The sequence below is a fragment of the Psammomys obesus genome, unplaced genomic scaffold (genome assembly GCF_907164565.1).
Source record: "Psammomys obesus unplaced genomic scaffold, mPsaObe1.curated_primary_1811, whole genome shotgun sequence".
In the NCBI taxonomy this organism is placed as follows: Eukaryota; Metazoa; Chordata; class Mammalia; order Rodentia; family Muridae; genus Psammomys; species Psammomys obesus.
The window spans coordinates 488,789-501,094 of record NW_026590341.1 but is presented as its reverse complement, the minus strand read 5'-3'; the positions used below and the strand labels follow the sequence as shown (position 1 = coordinate 501,094).

The 12,306-nt window shown below is 46.4% G+C and overlaps 1 protein-coding gene across 3 annotated transcripts in view; it reads right to left on the bottom strand.

Moving 5' to 3' along the window:
• Chid1 (chitinase domain containing 1) overlaps positions 1–12,032 on the bottom strand; it is a 44,130-nt gene extending 32,098 nt beyond the window's left edge. For 2 of the 3 annotated variants that reach the window (XM_055606826.1, XM_055606824.1), the window contains exons 1-5: positions 11,945–12,032; positions 4,203–4,356; positions 2,618–2,767; positions 2,027–2,159; positions 109–153 (exon numbers count right to left, since the gene is read on the bottom strand). In XM_055606826.1, the coding sequence (XP_055462801.1) occupies positions 109–153; positions 2,027–2,159; positions 2,618–2,767; positions 4,203–4,313 (439 nt within the window). In that variant the 5' untranslated portion in view covers positions 4,314–4,356; positions 11,945–12,032. Of the gene's footprint in view, positions 1–108; positions 154–2,026; positions 2,160–2,617; positions 2,768–4,202; positions 4,357–11,776; positions 11,919–11,944 lie in introns of those variants that run through there. The other variant, XM_055606825.1, reaches the window with a different exon arrangement.
• Positions 12,033–12,306: the final 274 nt, after the last annotated feature.

The window sequence follows — 12,306 nt, the reverse complement described above, 5'->3', positions numbered from 1 at the left end:
AGATTTACCCTCAAGTAGCACAGCCTAGCTTGGAAGCAACATGCAAGGACCTTAATTCCCTGTCCATCTACACGGTATGGCTGCCATGCGCAGGCCTCTTGGACTCACCTATATGCACACCTTTGGCATGCTTCTTGACAGCTCGCATCCACCCTGTCAGAGATGAAAGGGATAGTCAATTTATGGCATAAGTCCAGTTCAGAGATCCAGACCATTACTCACTCCCTCCTATCCTTTGTGCAACCCAGCAGTCACTCCTATCCTCCCTCTCCTCTAGTCTATGCCCCAGTCTCTTCCTCCCATCGTCTTTCACAGAGCTTCAAAGCTCAGGAAAAAATCACTCTTGGTTTCAGAAGTCCAAACCCAGCTAAACACCTCCTGTTAATTTTGTCAGAGGCCAAATGTGGTTCAGCGGTATAAATTAGGCCCCTTCTAACAGTGTGTGTCATCAGTGAAGTGTCCTGTTCCAATCTATCTTCCTCTTTGGACACCAAATACAAAACACTAAGGAAGAGACAGAAAAGGGGAGCCAAAATCTTCATTGCCAGGCTGAACAGTTACTCAGAGCAGTAACTCACATGCAGTTACTCACATGCAGCCCTGACATTCAAGAGAAGGAACTTTGAACAGCTCCTGGGACTACAGTCAGAAGGAAAGGAGAGGCACACATTCCCAGTGCCCTTCAATCTGTCCAGGATTGTACCTCACCTCCTATAGCTGACCAGACTTGCAAATGTAGGCATGCTATTGTATAATTCAAATGCTGATTTCTGTACCCCCTATATCTTGTTGCAATCTTTGTTATGAGAATCTCCTTCCTCAATGTTGTATAAATAATGTTCCCCAATTGTCCCCAGGTATGCCAAAAAAAGCTTACATCCAGTTGCTGAACTGGGAAAAGAATAGGGCTGGGACTTCCTGCCAGCCAGGGGAGGAGGACTTAGAGGAGGAAGTAGGGGATTGAGCCACAGGTAGAGGTCTAGGAGGCATCAAAGAGAAAGCTGGAAGAGAAAAAGCTACAAAGTGCAAGTCTCTCTGGAATGTGGGCTGGGAAGAAACTAGATTACTTTAGAGGGTGAAGAATAGAATAATATCTGATCAGTTATTATGTTATGAAGCTTATTATTAAACAAACATAAAAGAGTCTCAATTATTTATGTGATAGCTGGGCTAAGAGAGAAACTATGAAAAAATGGCTCAGTGGTTAAGGGCACTCACTGTTCTACCAGAGAACCTAGGTTCAAATCCCAGCAGCCACATGGCAGCTCACAACTGTTTGTAACTCCAAAATCTGATATTCTCACTTACACATACATGCAGGCAAAATACCAATGCACATAAAATAAAGGTAAACAAAAATAACTTTAACACAGAGGACTTCACAGTTGTGACCACCTCTTTACCTGGCATGCCTCACATTCTACATACCAGGCTTCACTCTGAGCCCAGCCATGTGGCATGAGAAAGCAAACTACATATCTGTTACACTCACACCCAGTTACATACCTAGTCACACCTGACATCTCTCATGGTCACACTCCTATAATCACATCCAGAGTCATACACAGACAGGCCTTGAACTTATAATTCTCCTGCTTCAGCCTCCTGAGTAGCAGGGATTACAGGCCTATAATAAGAGTCACAGTTGAGATATTTATATATATTCACACTGATACTCATTAGTCATAATACATTACCTAGCCAGGTGTGGTGGCACACACCTTTAATCTCAGTGCTTGGGGGGCAGAGGCAGGTGGACCTCTTGTGATTTCAAGGCCAGCCTGGAGTTCCAGAGCAACCAGAGCTACATAGTGAGACCCTGTCTCAAAAAAAAAACAAAAAGTAAATAACCAGAATCATAGACTCTCAGACAGACAGAAAGACACACACACAAATATACACATATACACACAAACACACACCCTATACTTTTATACTCACACAGACACATGTGCACACTATCCTACTCTTCTTAGCCCTCAGGCACTAATTCAAGCACTAATAAGGAAGAAGGAAGTGGAAAAACCTTGGTCCACATCATGGAGGCCTGTGACTTCAAACATCTCACGACCACGTCTCTTCAGCTGCAGCCAGACTGGTGAGATCTGTGTGAACTTGCTCCCAAAGACCTTGGCAACATCATAGCCATGGCTGTTCCACTGGCGGAGGAGGAAGAGGACCGACAAAAAAAACAAGTGAATATATACCTGCATTGCTGTGGCTGTCGCTTGATGCTTTGGACATGCCCAAGGCAGCCATTGGTATCAACAGTGCTGCAATCTGAGCTGCTATCAGTCCCCTGCATGGGCTTCCCTCTTCCACTCTGCAAAACTACTGGGACTGCAGCTTACTGCCTGGGATCTGGGATGACGTCCCTTCACCAGGTCTCTACAAGCCCCCAAAGCGAACTAGGCAGCTCTACCCTTTCTATACACAGGAAGCACTGATGTGGGTCATCTGAAGCGACAAGGAGCAAGCCCCAAGAAAGCCTGGTACCCTTTCCTCTGATGTCTTCATGTTAGCATCTCTCCTACAGTCTCACAGTAGCAGCAGCCATGGAGAGCTCAACACCAGCCAGAAGGACAGCCTTGTTCTGCACCACAGAACCCTGACTTACTGGAGTGACGTAGCCTAGGACCTCTCCAGCAAAGTTTCTCTCCCGAGCCCTTGCTGAGCAGTAGCTGCGATGCTCAAGAACCACATCCTCAGCTTTGATGTCTGTCACAACCAAACCCCGCTCTTGAACAGGTTTGTCTGAAAACTGAGTCTGAAACAAAAGGGAAAGGAAAAAGCTGCTTGACCTCTCTTTGAAGCATGGAATGTGGCATTTGAAGCAACAGTGGCAGCAGCAAGCCTGTTCCATTCAGCCCTGTGGGTGGAGGATTAAGACCATACTAAGTAACTTACTTTAGAAGGGCACTAGTACTCAGTGAGCACAGTAGCATTTGCCAGGGGCTATTCAGCCCTTAGTTTGGGCTGGAGATCAGGCAGGAGGCTATTGTGGCTCCGTCTACATATGAAGATTGACATTTAGCACTCCAACTACTGGGTACTCATCTAGATATCCCAGGTCCATACACTGTGGAAGTATCAAGCACGTTATCCCACTGGCCAATCCCTAGCTGAGTCCCCCAACCTGGATGCTAGTATACCCCACCTCTGCCCCTGGAAGTCCTCCATCAGGTTCTCAACTTGCCTGTTCTGTCCACACTTTGGAGGCCCAGCTCAGCCTTCCCTAATGCCATTTGATTCCCTAGTCATCCTGTGAGAGACAGAATTTCTATTGCTGTGATGAAACACCATGACCAAAGCAACTTGGGAGAAAAGGGTTTATTTGGCTTATACTTCCATATCACTGTTCATCATTGAAGGAAATCACTGAAGGAATTCAGGACAGGAATTTAAACAATGCAGGAACCTAGAGGCAGAAGCTGATGCAGGAGCCATGGAAGGGTACTGATAATTGGCTTGCTCAGCCTGTTTTCTTATAGAATCCAGGACCACCAGCCCAGGATGGCACTACCCACAATGGGCTGGACTCTGCCCCATCAATCAATAATTAAGAATATACCCTATAGACTTGCTTACAATCCGATCTTATGGAGGCATTTTCTTAAGCGAGGTTCCCTCCTCTCAGATGACTTTAGCTTGCCAAGTTGACATAAACCATCTAGCACACAGATGCTTACTGTATGGGTTCTCTGCCACAAGGTACAAAGCAGCTATCAGTCCAGGCCTGGGTCATAGGCATGGTCCGTGTCAGCAGTCTGACCAACAGCATGGGGACTATTGGGGTTAAGGAGTGAGCTGGATAGAGGCCTACCCTTGCATTTGCATCCCCTAGGATATCCCAAAAGAACAGCAAAACGGACATGATGGAAACACAGTTTGGGACTGTAAATATGAGAGAATTCAACAATGTGATAGGGAAAGCAGACACATGGAAATTGTTGCAGAATACAGAGTCTGAGTATGGAAGATAATGACACCAAAGAGTCTATTGCTTTCAATTCCAGAGGCTGTAAACTCACAGCCTCAGCAAGATTCATCCCCAGAGCAACACAGCCTGCCCACTGGCACACCACTACCTTGTCAGAAAGCTGTGTAAGGAGCCAAGACTCTCCTATGTCCTGATTCACAAAGATCCCAGCCAGGAAGAACAGGTTAACTCTTAGTCACTGTGGTCACTTCAAGTTCCCTACCTTTTCCAGCAGCATCTTTGAGGCAGCTTTTTTGGCATCTGACTTTGACAGGGTGGTGTGAACAGAGCCACAGGCCAGAGTAAGCCAGAGGACATGAAAAAGTGGCCACATGGTGGGTGTGTCACAGCAGGAACCAACCTCTGGTTCTAGGGGGCTGCAGAAAAAAACAAAAAGAAGTGCATGAAGGCAGATGACTAGCACAGAAATGTGGCATCAACTAGACAAGTAGTCTTATCCTAATAGGGCTGACTCCTTCCGGCCCTTAGGCCAGCCCTGGTTACTTAAGTCTCTAGAACTTCCAGGCTTCCCTGCCCAGATCACCAGGTCCTCATGGACAACAAGCTTTCCAAAGGTGTCCTTCTGACCACTAACAGCCAGCCATCTAAAAAAACTGATTCCCACATTCCCCTCAAATCAAAAGAAACTTCAGCAACAATGGGGCCAAAGTGTGAAATAACGAAGCCACAGAAGGTACTTGAAAAACTATAGATAACTACTTATGCAATCCCAGAGTAGAGGTCTTTCCCAAGTATATCAATAAGGAAAGAAAGTATCAAAGTTTAATAGTTAAAATGTTTAACTTGGGCAGGAGAGATGGCTCAGCTGTTAAGAGCACTGACTGCTTTTCTAGAAGACCTAGGTTCAATTCCCAGCACCCACATGTCAGTTCACAACTGTCTGTAACTCCAGTTCTAGGGGATCTGATACCCTCATGCAGATACATCCAGGAAAAACACAAATGTATATAATTTTTTTTTTTAAGAATACATTAAAAAAATGTTTAGCTTTCAGGGCTGGAGAGTTGGCTCAGAGGCTAAGAGCACTGGCTTCTCTTCCAGAGGAGACAGGTTCAATTCCAGCATCCACATGAAGCTCATAATTGTCTGTAATTCCTGTTCCAGTAGATATGACACCCTCACACAAACATACATGCAGTCAAAACACCAATGTACATGAAATAAAAATAAATAAATAATTTAAAATGTTTAACTTTCAAAGCTGGGTACTGTGTTAAGCCTACAGTCTCAGCTACTGGGGAGGCTGAAAGAAAAAGCTTTCTTAAACCCAAGGAGCTCATAGCTATCCTAGGCAACATAGCAAGACCCTGTCTCAAAATTTAAAAACATAGCCAGGCAGTGGTGTGCCTTAAAAAAAGTCGGGATTAAAGACATGTGCCACCATGCCCAGCTTAAAAATACTTAAAGTAGGGGCTGGAGAGATGGCTCAGTGGTTAGGAGCACTGATAGCTCTTCCAGAGGACCAGAGTTCAATTTCCAGCACTCACATGGCAACTCAAAACTGTCTGTAACTCCTGTTCCAGGGGACCCGACATCCTCACAGACATACATGCTGTCAAAACACAAAACACCAATGTACATAAAATAAAAATAAATAAAAAAAGACTGCTTTAAAAATATTTAAAGTAAAACTTTAATTTAGGAAATAAAAAGCAAATTTAAAGACAAAGTTAGTCAGAAAAACTTATTTGGGACATATTTGACAAATTTCTACCTATAACTATCCATAATATTCAAAGAAATAGTACAAATAAAAAAAGCTGCCAGGCATAATGGCACACACCTTTAATCCCAGCACTTAAGGAAGCAGAGGCAGGCGATCTCTGTGAGTTCAAGGTCATCCTGATATACAAAGTGAGTACAGGACCGCCAAGCCAAGAAACCTTGTCTCAAAAAAACAAAACAACACCCCAAAACAGCAAAGCCAGATGTGGTGGCACATGTCTGCAACCCCGAACTTGGGGAGGTAGAAGCAGGATGATGAGGAGTTCCAAGGCCAGGTAGGGATGTGGACGCCAGCCTGCTACATAAAATCTGTTTCAAAAATAAATAGGTGCTGGGCAGTGGTGGTGCACACCTTTGATCTCAGCGCTTGGGAGGTGGATCTCTGTAGGCCAGCCTGGTCTACAGAGGGAGTTTCAGGACAGCCAGGGCTACATAGAGAAACCCTATCTTGAAAAACCAAAATAAATAGGCAAATAAACAAAAAAGACATCCCAGTAAACATGATCCCACTATAAAAACAAGAACAGGTTTCAAATACAGAGACACTTAGAGCCTTAGAAATGAAAGAAACACAGATGAGACATAAGATGGTGTCTCCACTCAGTATGTGAAGAGTTACAAAGAATGTTTCCTGGGAAAACAACCAACTCTTGGGCCAAGTGGGAATTCCAGTTGGGAAGGGCCTTTTTGAATGACAATGTGGCCATAAATATTATACTGTCCACCATACACTTCCTTCCTTTTACAAGTTCCACAAAAAGGATGTGTCGTCTCCCCCACCCCCCCAAAGCTTAGGGATTCGGCACCTCCAATACCAAAACACAGACAAGCATGGCGGAGTTTATGACTGTGATCAATGCAAAAAAAAAAACACTACAGAACTGCATTTCTGCAGCACAGTCTGTTTTCATTTGAGACAGGATCTTCCTAGGACCATCCCAGCTGGCCTCCAACTCAAAATCCTCCTGCATCAGTCTCCCAAGTGACAGGGTTACAGGCATATGCCATCACCTTAGCCTAACAGTCTTGTTTTATGTGCATATGCTCACATAAAAAAGTATGCAAGGAACAAAAATAGAAGCAGATGGGGAACTACTGCTCATTTCTTCTATGTTTTGCACCGAGTTTCCATTAGTTGTACACTTCACTTTTAGTCCTTAGAAATTCTGGCCAGACATGGCCCAACTGGGCTGTCACTCCCACAATGGGACTTCAAGACAGGGTGTGCAGAAGTGTATTCATCTAGTCTCATGTCCCTGAAAGCCTCATGAGGGGCCCTGCAAAAGCCCAGGAGGGTTCTGTGGAGGCTGGCCCAGCCCACTGCCCAACAGGTGAGCATACAGCTTTCCCTTGTGGTCAAGAGCACCCAAGGATGTCAGAACCTAGGCCAAGAGACTCCAGAAAAGCCAACCAGGCAGGGTATGAACCACTAGACAACAACACAGAGACAGGCCCACACAATGCCTGCCTGCCCATTTCCTATGACCTTCTGGGCTGGTTGCTTGTTTCCCTTCTCCTTCTTTTTGGTGTCATTTCCCTGACACTGCTCCTGGCGTGTCCCAAGGAAAGCTAGGGTTGTGGAAGTAAGCCTCCAAGCTTTGGCACCCCAGGACACCAACACACCTGCATGAAGCTATGACTAACAAATGGTCTTCAAGGACAGCAAACCAGGAAGATTACACTAGAAGACAGGCAAACCACAAGAAAGCTTAGATCTGAGGCTATGAAGCCTTAAGCTATCTGTTTAGAGGGGTAAGATCCAGAACTCGCTCATCCTAGTCTCCCATCCCACCAACTTCTCCCCTATGGCAAAATGAGAATTAAGAGGAAATAACTTCCTGTATCTCACTTTACCCTAGCTCACCATTTTGTCCTTACAACTTTGAAGCTTAGACTCTGTGGCCCATTCCATAGCCCCAGGGAATGGGACATCCTGACCATAGTACAAGGTTGTAACCAGTGGCCCAGGAAAACATACAGCTTGCCCGCCTAGTTTGGGACTGTGACTACCCTAGCTCCCAGGGATGTCTTTAGCGTCTGCACCTACATAAGCAAGGCTTCTCTCCCTTGGGTAAAGAACTGGGTCACAGAAGGAAAGAAATAAGAAACCCAAGGTAAGCAGCCCAGGACTGAGAGTTTGTACACGTGCCGGGTGATCTTGAGTCTCTACTAATATCTGTTGCCTAGACTTGTAGCTGGTCATTGCTTGTGTAGTCTAAAGCCCCTCTGCCGACCACCTCCTTGCTCTCTGACCCGTGACTTTAAACCTACAGAAAAAGGGTCAAATAAGCCCCAGTGGCCCAGGCCTATAATTTCACTACTTGAGACTTGAAGTACAAGAATCTAAAGTTTAAGACCTGTCCATACTATGGAGTTCTAAGCCAGCCTGGGCTACTTATCAAGACCCTTTTCAAAATAAGAGAGTGGGGTAAATGGGGCTGGGAATGTAGTTCAGTAATTTAGCACTTTTCTGGAATGTATGAGGCCCTGGGTCCAACCCATTTGCCAAAAATGAGAGGTGGGATGTGCTGGAGAGATGGCTCAGCAACTAAGAGCACATACTGCTCTTGTAGAGGACCTGAGATAGGTTTCCGGCAGCCATGTCAGGAACCCACAATCACCTACAACCCCTGTTCCAGGGTTTATGACAACCCATTCTGATTTCTATTAACAGCCGCACTCACATGCTCATGGACACAAAAATGTGTCAAAAAAAAAAAATAAAACTTTTTAAAAAGGTGGGGCCCTATCTGGACACATGGAGGAAGACAGGTCATTTAGTTTGTATCTGGCAGTAGGGCAAAAGCAAAATCAGCATAATGCTACCACCATGTACCTAGCTGCTCACAAATGTGGCTCTCCAAAACTGGGTGGTGGTAGTGCACACCTTTAATCCCAGCACTTGGGAGGCAGAGGCAAAAGGATCTCTGTGAGTTAGAGGCCAGCCTGGTCTACAAAGTGAATTCCAGGACAGCCAGGGTTACACAAAGAAACCCTGCCTTTAAAATAAATAAATTCATACATACACACATAAAAGGTGGGACTTTCTCCAACTTTCCTGACTGTCAGGATGTGCATGGGTGTGGCATGTGTTATGATACGAAGGGTGCTGAAGCTACTGCACCTTCCATGGCTCCCAGTGACAACTGCACTGATGACCATCAGGGCAAATTCTCCATCATGTTCTTTGTAGAACAGACTCCTAGGGTCTCAAAGTATTCTCACATCAAAATGTGTTTTGTCCGTAAGCATCAATGACTATCCTTTAGGCAGAGCACCCTGTCTGCACATAGTATGAAATGTTATAAATGTGGCCTACGTGAGTCTTGGCTCCTGCTTTATACCAAGCTAACAATGGAGAATATGCTACGGTTCCTGAAACTCCCATCATACTGGAAGGTCTGTCTCAAAGAGGCTGATCGAGAGTCCTAACAGAAACTTTCAAATGTTTCTCAAGCAGACTAAAAGCAAGAAATGTCAGGTGCTTTTCACAGAGAAATTCATTGATGTGTGTAAACCGTGTGCATGTGCAGAGTTAAAGAAGCTAATCAGAGTGAACACTACTTTGTGATGCAGGGTCAATCTCAGTTCTCTTTCTTAAGAACTAGCTTTAGGGAACTAGCGATGGTTAAGAGCACTGGCTGCTTCCCTGGAGAATCTGGGTTCAGTTCCCAACACCTACATGGCAGCTCACTGCCCTCTTCTGGCCTCTGTGAGCACTGCATGCACATGACACAAATGCAGGCAAAACCCACACACACATAATTAAGTTGGTGAGACCATTAAATGACTGGGGGCTGGGGGGAGCTGGAGAAATAGCTCAGTGATTAAGACCATTGGCTACTCTTCCAGAGGACCCAAGTTCAAGTCTCAGCATCCACGTGGCAGCTCACAACTGTAACTCCAGTTCAGGAGATGACATCCTCTTACACATATACATGCAAGCAAGACACCAACACATAAAAAAAAAAATTAAAAAAGAACTGGCTTTAGTCTAGGCATAGTGGGTCACATCTGTGATCCCAGCACTAAGAAGGTAGAAGCAGAAAGATTAAGAGTTCAAGGCCAGCCTGGGCTACCTGAGACCCTATCTCAAAACAGTAACAACAACAAAGAGGCCTTTGACCCTCAGCCTGATCTCCTGCTTGGGTATTTCAGGATTTGAGGAATGCTGATTGATGTGCCCTGAGTGTCTGTTACTACCACTGCCTATTATGAGCTGTGTAGCACCGGGAAGTGAACCCATGGCTCCACATACCAAGCAAACCCTGGGCCACATTTTCAGCGCTCTGGAGTTCTTAATAGAGTCACTGTTCTCTTATGGTACGTATGATGGTCATCCGACATTTTCACTTTTGAGAACTAACTGTGGGGCGAGTTGTTCATATGAGGTGGGTGAGTGTATGGTTGGAAATGAAGGTGACGTAAGAAGCAGGATGATCACAACCCCAGGTGACATTTCACAACAGCCAGGTGACATTTATTGACCACATGTTGCATGCCAAACCTGGTGAATTACCCACAAGTTCTCCCCACGGCCCAGGACCCCGGCAGGCATCAATGTCATTCCCATTCACAGATGAGGAGACCAACCCAGGGGGCAGCCCACCAAGCTTCTGGGCATGTGGCTACCATACCATGCCCAACTGCCCAGTGCAATACAAACAGGACTGCTACAAGATGGCTCAAGTTCCAGTTCTGTAACCAGCACACGGTCTCTTGGCCTCCCTGGGCTCCAGTCTAGAGACCTGTGGAAAGTCCTTTAGAATTTTCTAGCACAGACTGTCTGAAGCTGTGCTGAGGGTAAGGCCTAGCCTCTCGTACCCAGTGAACCTGAAGGAACCCACACAACTTGCTGTATACCCTCCTACCTCAGGCTGAGCCTGCTGGCTACATTCTGCCACACTGAGCTCATTCTCTACGCCCGACAGCCACTCTGGCTCCACTAACTTGTTTGTACACTCACATAATTTTCCACTTGTGACTCCACAAGTTATGCACACTACCTCACACATCTTGAAATCTCTTGCTTCATTATCTTACATTCTGGCTCTTGTCTATACTCCTTTATACATCACTCATCCATCCTTTTCCATACCCAGCCACAATGGCACATACACTTGCACTCACATTTATTATTGTGCTAAGGTTCACACGTGCTTCCTGGTGCTTCCTTGTTCCCCTCTTTCCCTGCCTTTTTTTTTTTTTTTTTTTTGTCTTTTGTTTTTAGAGACAGGGTTTCTTTGTGTAGCCTGGACTCACTTTGTAGACCAGGCTGACTTCGAACTCACAGAGATCCTGCTCCCTCTGCCTCCCAGGGTGCTAGGATTAAAGGTGTGCATGAGCGTGCCCGGCTCCCCACCTCTATTTTTGAGACAGGGTCTTGCTATGCAGCCCTGGCTATCCTGAAACTCACTATATAGACCAGGGTAGTCTAGAACTCACAGAGATCCATCGGCCTGCCTTTGCCTCCCAAGTGCTGGGATTAAAGTCATAGGCCATCTTGATTTTATACAGTGACTTGTGCCCTCTCATCTTCTCACATTACTGTTTGCTCTGAAGCTCCCTCACACTTGTCCTCACACTCCCACAATGCCACATTCTCTTCCATACTTGCTCTCATCCTAATACTCACTCTATCACCCTGGCTCACACTAACCCAGCTGCTCTTACCATCACACTCATTCTCACTCTTTCTCACGTTAATAAATTCATCTTCACACTTGTTCTCACACAAACTCTCACACGAATTCTGGCCCTCACACTCCCTCACACACTTATATCCACTTGCTCTGTCGCATACTCACATACTCTCACACTTGCTTTCTCATTCACATCTGCTCATTCTCACACTAGCTCATACTCGCCCTCAAATCCGTTTTCACACTTGCTCACATTCACCCCCCACAGCTGCTCATTCTCACACAAGCTCATGCTCACCCTCACATGTTTCTCACACCAGCTCACACTCATTCTTACACTAGCTCACTCAGTCCCACATTTGTCTATTCTCACACTAGCTCATTCTCACATTGACACACTCTGCCTCACCCTCACATTCGTTTCTCCCACATTAGTTCTCATCCGCGAGCTCTCCTTCCCGCTCACACTCTGCCCGCTCTGTCCGGGGAGAGCCTCGCTGCTCGACGTTCCGCATCACGATGCGGAAGCTGAAGCAGTCCAAGAAGGAGCAGGCGTCGCCGCCGCTGCCGGGCTCACCTTCATGTCAGGAGACCGGCCAGACCCTTCAAGCACGGCCGGAAGACGATTCAGGGAGCCGGAAGTCCCGCCCACAGAGCTCCACACGCTCCCGCTGCGCCACGCCAGCTTCCTAGATGCCCTGCGCATGGCACGCTGGGATGGGGCGGAGCCAAGACGGTTGAGGGCGGGGTTAGGGGCGGAGCGTCGTAGCTGCGGAAAAGGCGGGGAAGGGCTGTGAGTGGGTCCAGACCCCGCATTTGGGTGGGGACAGCGTAACGGTACTACGTGGTCGTGGGTGCTGTTTCCAGTCCTGCAGCCAGTCTCCTGATTGCTCAGGGTCTGTCGTGCAGCAGAATCGTGGAGTCAGATCCCGAGATCCT